Source organism: Corvus moneduloides, chromosome 24, assembly GCF_009650955.1.
Source record: "Corvus moneduloides isolate bCorMon1 chromosome 24, bCorMon1.pri, whole genome shotgun sequence".
In the NCBI taxonomy this organism is placed as follows: domain Eukaryota; kingdom Metazoa; phylum Chordata; class Aves; order Passeriformes; family Corvidae; genus Corvus; species Corvus moneduloides.
Genome location: NC_045499.1, coordinates 4,175,666 through 4,188,873, shown reverse-complemented (window position 1 = coordinate 4,188,873; position 13,208 = coordinate 4,175,666). Strand labels below are relative to the sequence as shown.

The 13,208-nt window shown below is 53.9% G+C and overlaps 1 protein-coding gene across 3 annotated transcripts; it reads right to left on the bottom strand.

The window, feature by feature from the left end:
* Window positions 1-3,585: 3,585 nt before the first annotated feature.
* LOC116455531 (promotilin-like) lies at window positions 3,586-9,887 on the bottom strand. 3 transcript variants are annotated; one of them, XM_032133487.1, is made up of 5 exons: window positions 9,239-9,887; window positions 7,323-7,448; window positions 5,912-6,034; window positions 4,659-4,761; window positions 3,586-3,904 (listed from the first exon to the last, which is right to left on the bottom strand). In XM_032133487.1, exons 2-5 carry the CDS (start codon window positions 7,437-7,439, stop codon window positions 3,897-3,899), a joined length of 351 nt encoding a protein of 116 aa, XP_031989378.1. In that variant the 5' UTR covers window positions 7,440-7,448; window positions 9,239-9,887; the 3' UTR covers window positions 3,586-3,896. The 3 variants fall into 3 exon arrangements, with proteins under 3 accessions (XP_031989378.1, XP_031989375.1, XP_031989376.1); XM_032133484.1 differs by lacking the exon at window positions 3,586-3,904 and having other exon boundaries at window positions 4,128-4,761; XM_032133485.1 differs by lacking the exons at window positions 3,586-3,904; window positions 9,239-9,887 and having other exon boundaries at window positions 4,128-4,761; window positions 7,323-7,480.
* Between the last annotated feature and the right edge of the window lie 3,321 nt (window positions 9,888-13,208).

Below are 13,208 nucleotides of genomic sequence, written 5' to 3'. Positions count from 1 at the left end.
ATCCGGTCCCCAAAGCTCACCTCACTCTTCCCAATTTATCCAAGAAAGCAGCAACAAGATGCTGAGATTCGTTTGTCTGGTTGGCAACAGCAAATACCTCATCAGCAGAGGCCAGGGAGCCCATTAAAAGAGCGAACTCAGCTGTGCTGGGAAGTGTGAACGCGCTAAGCTGAGCCTCCTCTGTGCTCCACTGCCAGCTCATGATGTGGAGAGGGGTCTAATGTAAATAAAAAATTCCAATTTGCTCCCATCACACGGATCCTGTGAGCTCACAGCTCTCACTTTGCAGAAGCTCTGCCTGGACATGCAGATGCATGCTGGCTGAGCTGATGCAAACCCAGGAATTGCATGAACTCACCTTGCTCTGGAGAAAACAGCAAAAAAAGCCCAAACTCATCCTTTCAACTGGTGATTCTGTCAGTCAGGGAAATTACCCCAGGCCCAGCAACCTCATTGCACAATCTCTGGAGAGGAGGACATGGGATTGGTGCTGGACAACAGGAGGATGGGGGAAAAGCTGTGATTCCTTCTCAGAAGGAGGTTGGCAGCACCAAAGCTCAGCAGGATCAGGTGCTTCTTCTTTGTGGAGAGAAATCCATGACCCCCTTCCCTTCCTCCCTGTGGGAGAATCCCTGCCTTCCCTGGAAGGCATCTGGACTCCACAGGGAAGGCAGCAGGAGCAGACGTGTCAGACCCTGTATCCCCATGGGCAATCTTTGTTCCCATTCCCTGCCCACAGTGCCAAGGCTGAATGTGACTGGATTTTCTATTTTTGCAGCCCCTTCATCATCATCCTCGTGGCTTTGGGAGCACCAAGCGGTGCCGAGGCTGCAGATGGGCTCAGAAAAAAAGCATTTCTTGGCTGGAAACACCCGGAGCTGGCTGTGGGAAGCTGGGACAGCACGGAGGGACAGCCTCCACTTTCCCTGCGAGCCCAGAAGCTGCCTCAGAACTGCTGGCAGTGGCTCAGATGCCAGAGGAGCAGACGCGCCACGCCGGCTGCTCCGGCTCTGGCAGTGTGGGGACAGGACTGGTGTGAGCAGAGCCCTGGGAATGGATCCGTGCCGGAGCAGGGAATGGCTGCACCCCAAACCCCGCAGCTGAACCCTTCCACCGCTGACTGATGGGCTGCTGAAACCCCACGTCCCCACCCACCTCCTCATCCGTGGCTTTTGGCTGACAGCCCTGCACATGGCACCGGGAGAGGTGTCAGGGCTTTCTTGGAGCCGACTGTGCCCATTTGTCACCCTGTCACTCCCAGGTGTGACCCAAGAGCCCCCATCTGCCCGCCCGTCCTGGGCCTGCTCAGTACCTTAGGAAGTCAGAGGTGATTCCACTCCCTTCCTTCCTCTTTCCCTGCCTCTTTCCCCCAACGGTTGGGCTGCTCATCCCACCAGGAAATTCTTGTTTGGTTTCTGGAGCAGCAGATTCTTCCTACCTGCCTGCAGGTGTGAGCTGGGTGCTGCTGGCTGCCAATGCACCTTCCAGGGCAGGGGGAAAATAGATCTATCCTGAAACCTGGAGACCACTTCCTTCTTATCCAGAGCCAGAGCCCTGACAGCCTGGGTGAGGGGGCTACTTGGGGTCTCTCCATCTCTTTCCAGTGGAAAAGTTTCTGCTTCTCCTGCTCAGGCCCCTAAGGGTGGAAGGAATTTACTCCCAAAAGCTGAAGGTGTACTTTGCTGCCTGTTTGGACAACACAGTTGGTGCTGCAGGACAGGACAGGGGTTCCTGTGGTCTCTGTCACAACCTGCCCTTACATCCCGAGCTCCTTTATAGCTGGGACAACTGGGAAGAGCCACTGGAAGAATCCATGGCCAGGGTCAAAGCCGGCCCCTGCTTCTGCAGCTTATCTGGGTCCGTAAGAGCAGAGGGAGATCTCCCAGATCTCCCTGCAGAGTCCCACACTGGATCTCCCTCTGGAATTTTCCACAGCGTCAGCCCCACCACCACCCCAGTGGGAAAGGGTCCAGGAAGCAAATCCAAGAGGCTCATGTTCACTTTCTTGCCATCACTGGGAAACTTTCCTTCCTGGGTGGCACAGGGGAGCTGTCGGCCTGGAAAATGACAGAAATGAAGGAGCTGGGAACAGGGCACACTGGAGGGACAGCTCTGACCCACGCTGGAGCTTTTGGAGGGGGTTTGGGAGCAGTTTGCCCCTCAAGGGGGAATTATCCTTGTTTTCATGAAACAGAATCAAACCTGGAGTAAAGGTTTGGGTATCTCTGAAGTAACAAGGCAAGAGGTACCCTCTGAAGCAAACAAGCCTCTGCACACTGGTGTAAATGTGCCACAGCTCCTCGGGTGATTCCCATGCCAGCTCTTCCATGGATATCACCCCTCTGCAGACTGAGCTCCTGCAGCCCAGGCTGCTCTCACTCCCAGCCTAATGGAATGTGTTATTTCCCATCTCCTTCCCACTCAGAGTCATTACAGTGATTCCACAGCTCACACTGCCTCAACAATACTGGGAGCTTCCTGGAGCTGAACAGTCCCTGGACAAGGAGTGTGCCTTTGGATCAAACATTAGAGCTGTAATCTACTCCACGCTGTCTGTTCCATTATCCCTTGGGAGCTTTCTCCTCTCCCGAGGGCTGCTTACGGCAGAGTGCTCCGAGGGGTGTTGTTCCAGCACAAACAGAGTTCTTGGAACGAGCTCAGCGAGAACAGAACTCGTGTTAGGTTGGGAGGATAAAATTGGATTGGAATTGGATATATTCACGTACATACCATTGATCTCATCCACCCGTACTTTACATATGTTGGATTTCCTGCTGCCAGCAGAGAGGAGTAGTTCTCAGATAAGCCAAAGGTATGGAAATGGAGAGCAGGATGTTCAAGTGGAATTAGGGTTTCACCTCAGGGTGTGCTTGAGAGGCAGGAGAAAGGGCAGAGGTTGGTGCTGTTCCCTCACACTGTGCCTGGCACAGCTGTTCCTCACCGTGCTGGTGGATTTATAGCAGCAGGCTGATAGGAGAGGTTTGGGCACAGGGAGGGGCTGCTCTCAGGGCTCCTGCATTCTCCAGCGGTGTGGGAATGTGCCAGAGTGTCCTCCTGGAGCAGGGAACTGGGTTAGGGACACCCAGGTCCCCCCTCAACACTGCTCACCTCATGTCACCAGTTCGGCTGGGAGATCTGGTAAAGGTTTGCCTCAATGTCCCTTATTGCCAAAAATGAGGGCTAAAACTTCCTAGTCCTCAAAGATTAATTCTTTGGGCTTTGACACACACTTTGACAGAATCCTGGAATTCCTGAGGCTGGAAAAGCCCTCTGGGATCGTCGAGTCCAAGCTGTGCCCGATCCCCACCTTGTCACCAGCCCAGAGCTCTGAGTGCCACCTCCAGGCCTGCCTTGGACACCTCCAGGGATGGGCACTCCAAACCTCCCTGGGCAGCCCCTGCCAAGGCCTGACCACCCTTTCCATGAGGAAATTCCTGCTGCTGTCCACCCTGAGCCTCCCCTGGCCCAGCCTGAGGCTGTTCCCTCTCCTCCTGTCCCTGATCCCTGGGAGAAGATCCCAAATCCCCCCCGGCTGCCCCCTCCTGTCAGGGAGTTGTGCAGAGCCACAAGGTCCCCCCTGAGCTCCTTTGCTCCAGGCTGAGCCCCTTTCCCAGCTCCCTCAGCTTCTCCCAGGACTGACTCTCCAGACCAGTGCTCAGGAAAACAGGGATGTTGTCCAGAACCTGGAGCCTTCCCTCTCTCCTTTCCCACACTGGGCACCCCCCATCTGTTAGAGAAGCTCGCAGGACAGAAGATACAAATCCTCCATTTAATTACGCTGCACATTTATTATCTCACCTCAGATTTTGTTAATCTCTCTCACAGATTTCATTTACATAAAGTGGAGTCTATCAGCTTGAGCAGCTCCAGCGCTTTCTCTTCTGATCCTGCAGATATCAGTCAGCTAAAGAGAAAAGAGAGAAAAGCACAAGTGTCCTTAAATCTGGCATTCAGTGTTTCCAGAGCTTTATGTGTTGTTTCCTCCTCCTCATCTCCCCGGCTGAAAGCTCAGAGGCAAACTGGGATCAGCACAGGCAGAGCAGAACAATCCCACAGGGACAGCGGGACCCCCTTTCCTGGGCTTGAACATCCCAGACAAGGCACAGGCGCAGCTCCATCCCTCAACCTGCAGGCAGGAAGAGCTGCACAACAGCCTGCCCCCGGATATTTGCTGCTGCAATTCCCACACACAATTTCCCAAAGGAAAAGGAGGATTTGCAGCAAATTGGAGCGTAATTAAGTGTCAGTGTTAAGCCCCCGTGCAGGCAGCGAGGTGTTCTGAGCCGGCTGCACATGCTGAGCTGCCTTGCAGGTACAGCTGCTGTTATAAGCTCTGCTGGAAATTGTTCCCTGGAGACTGAGGACTTTTTGGGAGGAGGAGGACGAGGAGGAGCAGGGAAGTGGCAAACAGAGCTGCTGGGAAGGGTTGTGCTGCTGCTGACCGTCAATATCAGCTCTAGGGCACAGGCAGCACCTTAGGAGGGAATAACCGTCCCAGAAGGGTGCACACGGGAGTGGTTGGGATCTGAGGGCTCCGCAAAGTGAGCAAACATGACACAAAAACCCTTCTGGAGAATATAAATATCTCTGTGCTGATGAGCTGATGAGAAGAAGGAAAGGCAGAATTCCCAAGGCAGAAATCAACCCACTGACAGTACCGTCTGGGGTGTCCTGTATCAGCTCTGCCAGCAGTTTCTCCAGGACATCTTGGTATTTTTCCAGCTGCCTTGGGGTGAGCCAAGCTCTGACAGGAAGGGCCTGCTGTGGAGGAAGCCAGAGAAGTCGGAAGAAAAAGCTGAGTGGAACAGAGGGAGGGAGGTTGGGGTGCTTTCACCCCACTTGGATCGAGTTGGTGTGGAGGGTTTAGGGTGGAATTGGAGGGAAGAGGATGATCCTCATATGGGAAAAAGCAACATTTTGAAGGCAACACACTCTTGAGTTGTTCAGAGTGCTGTTGCATAACCCGTGGGCTGGCTCAGAAATCCAGATAAAGGCAACTCCTGGCAGCAGGGACTCCAAAGAAAATGATTTCTGAACCTTCTAATCCTCCACTGTGTCGCACATCGACCCTTCCAGCCTGAGCCTGCAGAGCTCCTGCCCCAGCAAGAGCTGAGGACGAGCCGTGGTCCTGCTCCAGCCTGCTGGACTTGGAGCCAGCTGTGGCTCAGATGTGCCCGAAGCAAAGAGCTCTGTTCTGGTGCTGGTCAGCTCTGGGGATGTGCTGGGTATTTCACGCTTTGAACTGGGCCTTTCTGCTGTTTAAATCCTGTTACCGAGTGTTGGTTCATCACGAGTGCACATTAAGCTGTGCCTTGGCCAAATTCCAGCCTGGCTGGTCCTGCTGCCTGCCCCACTGGCTCTCTCCCTGTTTGGGGGATCTGCACCCTCCTTTTGGTGGCAGAGAATGGCCGAGCTCCCCGCAGGAGTGGCTGCCCACACAGGGAAAAAGTTCCCTGTGCTCAAGTGGAAAAAGCACGATTTTCAGACTTGGCTCACCAGGTAAGTCTGCCTTTGAGGGCTTAGCCTGGCACTTAAATCCCTAAAATTGCCCATTTTCTGCTCTGTATACAGACGTTGGGCCCAAATTTTTAAATAAGGCCTCTCCAGTGCAGAGAACTGTGGGGTCAGAGGTGACACTGAGCAGGAGCTGAAGCAGAACTGGGAGTTCCTGCCTTGCACCTGGCTGGGCTTCACTGCCTGGCACAGACCGACCTCGAGCTGTTCCCATCTTCCTAAGGGAGAAGCAGTTGGGTCTCAGTGGTGACCTGGCTGCTGAACAACCAAGATAATTTATGGGGTGGAGGCAAACTTCTCTCTGATGTAACCGGGCAGGCTGGCAGAGGACATCTCTTGGACTCCCTGTCCCCTGCATGTGCTCGTGGACTTCTCGGAGTCAAATGGCTCCACGTACCTGGAAGGTCTTGGCTGCGGTGACATCCACACCGGATTGCTCAGAGAAACCTTCCTCCTCCAGCTGCTGCAGAGGGCTCAGGGATTTCTTCTGCCCTGCCTTGTTCCTCTCCTTTTCCTGCAGCTTTGGAGCAGAGAGCAGAGGGGGCAGTTGGTGATGCAGGGTCCCAAACCTGCTCTGCACTGTCCCCACAGCCAGGAATCCACAGTGCTGGGCACAGAACCAGCGGGATGGGAGCTCTCTGCACCGCCCAGAGCCAGGCTGGAATCCTCTTGGGAAGGGCCCATCAGCTGTGGCCAGAGTGGCCTTTGGGGACTGAAATTCAGCAGCGTTGGGGGCAAGGTTGGGTGACGGGGTGGGGTGTGAAGGTTGCAGTAAACAGGACCCACATGTGGGGGGGGATCTGTGCGAGGGAACCCTGTCAGCAGGACAGGGGAGCTGACAGCGCTGGGACCTTACCCAGCTGTCCCCAAGAACTTGTCCTGGCTCTGTTCTGGAGCTTTGCAGGGGAGTTGAACTGAGAGAGGGAGCCCTGTGCAGAGCCCTGTACAGAGGTCACGTTTTCCCAGCCTTTCTGCAGGTCTGTAATGTCAGCCCCTTCCCATTTATGGGGCTAAACTTGCCTTCAGCACCCTCTGGAAAAAGCCAGAGGTGCTTTGGAATATGACAGACGCAGCAGGACACGTCAAACATGGCACAGGCCATGCTCAGCGTCCAGTGTGCGAGCACAGGAGGAGCAAGGACAGCCTTTGGGGGACAGATTTCCCCTTTGTTCACCCAGAAAACCCCCAAGTCCTGGCAGACATGGAGCTACAAGGGCTGGGGGGTACAAACACAGCCCGTGTGGGTCCCCATCCTCCTCACGGACACAGAAGGATGCCTGTGCTCCCCAAAAAAGGCAATTGTTATCCAGGGATGGGTGTTGGAAATGGGATTTCTCCCGGTATCCACGGGCTCGGCGGTGCGGGGGAAGCTCGCTGGGGCTCTGTTTCAGAAGCTGCCGCCTGACACCTTTCAACGGTATTTGTTTCACTTCAAAAGGAAAAACGTTCTCTCGGCAAGTCCCAGAGGTGACAACCAGCCGGGGGATGGTTAATTATTTGTTACAACAAAAGAGCCACCACTGTGCTGATGGGAGGCTGCAGCTGCTCTGGAAGAATTCCAGCACCGAGGAAAGGGAAAGCCCCCCCCAGGGCCTGCAGGTGACACCCCAAAGTTGTGTCAGACCTTTGGTGGAGGGGTCCAGGCTCTTCCTTTCCATCTCACACCTTAAAAATGATCTGTGTCCCCCCAAAGCCCTGGATTTTGGGAGAAGGATATCACAGTGTCTCCTGTTGATGGTGTACACTGGCAGTTTGGGTGATGAGGGTGGGAGAAACCTCTCCTGGTTTATTCATTCCAGAGGGGTTACCTGCATTTTCTGGAAGTCGCTCTGGGTGAAGAAGGGCATGAAGCCTTGGGTCTGCTCAGCCAGCACGGACAGCAGGGACACCAGCAGCAAACTGGCCACCACCTTCCTGGAAACCATCCTGAGAGCCTGGACAACACGGGAAAGGAGACACCAGGGCAAGAGTGGAGAGGGAGGTTTGACAAGAAACGCCTTTGGCTCCGCACCAGCTGCAATCAGCTCAGCCCCAGCCCACCAGAGGGATATTTACTCTTCCAGTTGCTCCTGAGCTGAGAATAGAAGTGCCTTGACTGACAATTCTCTTCTCAAACCTGTTTGTATAAACAGATTTGTTCTTGAGCAACATCTCCAGAGATTTCAAGCCCAGCCCTTCAGGACTGCTCAAGCCTCCCTGAGGTCTCGAGCCTCAGCCCTGCAGCTGTGTTGGTTTAAGACCTGCACCCATCCAGAGCAAACCCATCAATCCCAGCGCCAGCACAGGACACAGAGATGCTGCAAAGAGAAAAACCTTCAGACAGCTGTTTTGTTAATTTTTGTTTTGATTTTCCTCACCACTGGAAACCTTCCTGGATGGACTGGATCTTTTAAGAAGTCTCATTGAGTCCAAGGGAGATGGGAGAGGCATTTTCTAGCCCAGCTCTGTCTGAGCCTGGAATAAAGGGCTTTAAAAACCACCTCTGAAGTGATCTAACTGTGACTTCACGTCAGGAAAGGACTTATGTAAACATTGGATGTTCTCTTTAAATATTAAATTATTCTCTCTGGACAGACTTAATGAAGTCTGGTCCCACAGCTTAACTTCTCCACCTGATTGGAGCCTGATCCTTAATTAGTTTCAGCAACCTCTTGGTTTGGGCATTATTGGGAAGACATTGTTAGGTCAGATCTGACTCCTGAATTAGATTTCCCATAAATATCAGCTGGTACTGAACTGAGGGCCAGTGGAAGTTAATGAAAATTCCCTTTCCACAGCACCCGGCAGCCACATCCTCTCCTTTCCCTGGGCACTGCTCAGGGCAGCACTGGTGCCATCTCCCCCTGCCCACCCAGCCTGGGCCACCAGGGCCACCTCCTGCCCTGGGACATCCCAGGGTGTCCCAGCCCTGTTTCCTGCAGGGTTCCAGGCAGGAATTCTCAGGCTCTCCCCTTGCAACACAACCTCAGCAGCATCAATCTTTTGTGCTTTTTCATTTGTTCCATTGCTGCAGTAAATAAATAAATAAAATACTGCTGAATACAGAGAAAATAAACCAAATCACCTCCTTCATCTCATCTTGACTATCCCTTTGGGAATTGAATCGCTCCCTCTTCTCCCAGAAGAACACCCACACAGACTTCTCCACTCAGAAATATCCCTGCTGAATGGTCCCCCCTTGCCTGGCAAGCAGGACCTGTATTCCAGCCCAGAGATCTCTGGCTCAGCACCTCTCCAGGCAGAGAGCACTTGGTGGATTTGCTTCCCAGCTCCAAAGGGAGAAGAAGAAAGCAGGAGGATCCCGAGTTCAGCACTGTGGACACACAGGGCTGGGACAGCGGTGCCAGCTCTGCTCACCCCCCAAAACCCAGTGCCAGTGTGGGGACTGGAGGGGTGGGCAGCTGGCACAGCAACAAGACAAGACATTCACCTACCGAGCTGTCTCCCAAAAAATCCAACCATTCCTGTCACTAGGACCTGTCTGAGAGTCATTTTCTGCCTGCTCAGAGCAGCTCCCCGAGCACAGAGGGCACTGGGGCTCCCCACGGCTCTGCAGCAGTACCCAGTGTCTGCCAGGTGCCCACAGGAGGCAGGAGCTGCTGGAATCGATGCTCCTGAGATGGGGATGAGGAAAAGTCATCTTCCTCCTTCTTTCAGCATCGGTTTTGTTCCCTCCTCCTCCTCTGAGCTGGCTCTGCTATGGCCAAGAGGTGCCAAGACCTACCTGGGGAGTGCAGCCACGGGACGCTGGAGGTCGGAGCTCTTCTCCCTCCTGACACCCCTGGATGCTCCTGCTGGTTCCCCTCCCTTTATAAACCCGTACAGGCACTGAAGCCACTCACTGGTGACCCTGTCCAGCTGCCTGGCCTGCATGGAAACGGCTTTCCCAGGCAGGGAATGTTGTTATCTGCACTGGAGTTTGCCGAGTTTCTCGTTTCCAGGCAGATCCCCTTTGCTCCCTCCCCAGCTTCTTCGGCTGTTCCCAGTGGTCCCACAGCTGAGGCAGATCTGCTGCTGCCTCAGTTTCCCCACCTCTAAGATAGAGAAATTCCTCTCTCCTGGCTTGTGTTTTTGCATCCTGAGCCTGCAGGACAAGGTTTTTAGGATGTGAATGTCAATTATATTTCTAATTGTAATTGCAAATCACAATAATTTCAGAAGTTGCCACTTTGAGTCTTCAAGTGGCCCCTTGTCCCATCCTCACTGAGCCTGGCACTGATTCCCCTCAGGAACACAAACCCTGCACTGTCATCCCTCTCCAGACAAACGAGGTGCTGAGAGAGGGAGGGAATTGTGCAAGAACTCATCCGTGCTCTCCTGGGACCATCAGCCAGGAGCTGATGCCAGAGGCTTTGGGATCAGGCCAGGCACATCCCGGTGCTGTTCCTGAGGGAGTCTGGGAGCAGCCAGGTGAGGGGAAAACGAGTTGGGAAGCCATGAAATGCTCCTGCCTCAAACGGGATCCGTGGGCTGTGAGAGCGGGGAGCGGCAGCATTCCTGCCTGCCTGGGGAGGGATATCGGGAACAGCGGTTGCCCAGCCTGGGAATGCCATTTGCCACCTGGCCCCATCGCAGCCAGTCAATAGGACACGGGCACACCAGGTGTCACCAGGGGCCTGCTGCTGTCACAGCCGTCAATAACGCTCGATTGGGGCCGCAGCCCTCCCGAAAACCTCATGTCCAGCACTCAGGTGCTTCCCGGATCCCTGGGCATTCGCTCTGGCTTATCACCCCCTGTGCCATGGAAAGCTCCCAGAGACTCCAGCACAGCTTTGCTCCCTGCAAACCTCCCTGGGAATGTGGCAGAATGGAAAGGATGTCACCCACAAAATGTGGGGTTTTCCCCTCCCTTCTCTAAACAATTTGCACCGACCCCATCTGACAGCGGTTCCCATTTTAGTTGACTTTTCCAGTCCTTTTTTCGCATGGTGATGATGGATGCAGCTGACGAGTCAGCAGATGGTGCTGGGAAGTGACAAATTAGTTACCAAGAAAGGTCACTTTTCCAAAGCACTAAACTTTCCCATGTCTTGTCCTGCTGTCCCTCCAAGACGCGTCCGGCTGGCAGCTTTCCATCCATCTGGGATGGAGCCTTCTGCCTCGGGAAGGACAACCTTCCAAATCAAACAGAGGGATGAAAATTAATCATATCTGTATTAGCTGCCTGCAGCCTGCCAGCTTCACCTCTTAATTATGCAAGAGTGCTCTGACAGCAAGGAATCGTGGAGCTGGAAATAAAGGATCTGACTCCAGGTCTGGGAGCACCAGGGCAGGTGGGAGCAAGAAGCACCTCCTGCCTCTGGCTTGGCCCAGCCCATAAAGGCAGCTTTTGGCACATCCTGGTTGCAAAACAAGGATAAATGAAAATAAAAAAATCCCAGCTGGAGGTCTCCCTGCCAGCGCTGTAATTCCAAAATTCCATCCTGCTGCATCCCTGGCACAGTTTGCAACCTGCAGCCCCCGAGACTCCCCTTTGGGCTCCGGTGCCAAGTGGCAGCAGAGGTTAGAGGCTCAACAAAAACATGATGTGCAGGATGGACTTGTGTGCAGTTCTGCTTGGTCCTAAAGTGAAACATTTGGAATAACTGGGAGTCGTTTTCCCAGGAAACTGGCACTGGAAGTGCAGCCCATTAGGCCTGGTACCAGCTGCAGTGTCAAGGAACAAGGGGCAGAACGAGCTGCCCATGCCAGCAGCACGGAGCATTTGTCTCCATGTCTGTGCTTCCCCCTCCAAGCTGCTCCAGGCTCGGGGTGTTTGCCAAAGGGATGCAGGAGGGCAGGAGATCGGAGCCTGATGTGGAATTGGAGCCTGGGGAAAGCACCTGGGGGAGTGGGGAGGGCTAAAATCCCACCCAGGCAGGCACTGGGCGTCCCCAGCAAAGCTTCCAGTTCAGGGCTGAGCATCAGAGCTCCAAGAGCCACCAAGGGCCACATCCTCCTCTTCCCCCACATCCAACACTGCTTGGATGGAGCTGGGAATGGGGGACAGGACTTTGTGCAGGGCCAGTTGTTCCCACAGCCCTGCCAGACCCACCATTAGGCTTGCAAAAATCCCATCCGCTACCCCCAGTTCCCTTCCTGGAGCCCACAGGAATCCATTCTCACCCCACTCCCATGGAATTATTTTTGCTTGGAGGCAGATGGGTCCAAAACCCCACACAGGATTGAAGGGCTGCGGTCACACAGCGAGGGCAGAGTGGGAAGGAGCTCATTTTGGGCTGAAACCTCCTTCTCCCAGCCCAGGCACATCCTGCAGCTGCTGCCCCTGCGTGGATGTGGTGCGGATTTCACAGGCTCCTGATGAATAAAGCACCAGTGGCAGATTTTAATGCCATTTTCCAAATATTAATGCCAGATACACCTTTGCAGAACCACAGGCTTAAAGCACGTGCTCATTTGCAGCGTGAATGTTTCAAGGGCACGGATTTCCCCCTTCCTCTCCCCAACCCACTTGGATTCCTCCCCACAGCTCTGGTGTAAATCCAGGTAATTCCTGGCAATTCCTGGCTGGGTGAGGATCAATAGGAAGGATTCAGCTCCTGCTGACTCCCCAGACCAGTTCAGCTCCTGGTTCTGACAGCAAAGGATGATCTCAGATTAATGGGGAATTTGTCTCATGGAGTTTCTCCCTCTCCCACTCTGGAGGCTCCAGGGGCTGTGGGCACAGGGCAGGGCAGGTGTGGGGAAGCAGGGGAAGGTTTGGGGGAGCAGCAGAGGGTCAGGAGCCTGTCAGGGGCAATGATCTCACTTCTACCTGTTCTTGTGGCCCCTCAGCACCTGCAGCTCCCAGAGCTCCCCCAAGGAGCAGCTCCATCCCAGCAGGACTGGGATTCACAGCCCAAAATTCACACCAAAGCCTCTCTGGAAAACCTGCCCTGAGGTGACCTGGGCACCCCAAAAGTGGGGAAATTCTGCCTGCTGCCTCAGCTTCTCCATGGAAGTACAAAAGAGAGGGAAAATGGTTTTCTGGACAGAGCCTGGGTGGTTTTGGCTTCCCTACAAGGGCTGGAGGGGACAGGCACTGACCAAAATGTCCTATCCCATAACAATCCTCTTCCACTGGAATTAACAAAAAAAAACCAAAAAACCCCACATTTTAAAAAACCCCTTTTTCTAATAAAACAAATGCGCTTATAAAAACTTTCTCTTGTCTCAAACAAGGAAAAAGAAATAAACAGGAGAAAAACATTTCCTTGCCTCGTTTCTCTACATTTTTGGTCACTTCTTTGCCACCCGCTCCCGGATCTGGAAGAAGTGAAGAGAGAAAGGAGAGGAGGTGAGAAAACACGACGGGATGCAGCTCAGCTGTTCCCATTTTGCTTTTCAAATCGGAGCCACCCGGTTTTCACTTGAGGGCTCAGGAATATTTTTAGGAATGGTACAAAATGCAGCCTCACGCCCAGGGAGGGGCTGTCACTGGATTGTCCCGTGGGGCTGGGTGATGTCCCTGGGCACCCCACTGTCATTTTGGGGTGCTGTGACCCCAGGCAGGCGATGGGGGAGCCCAGCCAAGCCCTGGGCTGAGCTCAGAGGCAGGGAAATCACTCAGATTTCAGCCGAAGAGATCCCTGCCCTGCTCACAGGGGATATTTATTCGATTTGATGAGTAGGAATTCAGCTTTTCCACACTCCAGGCACCCACTGACCTTTCATTGCCTCATTCCCTCCTTCCCCTGCCCTGTTCCCATATCAAA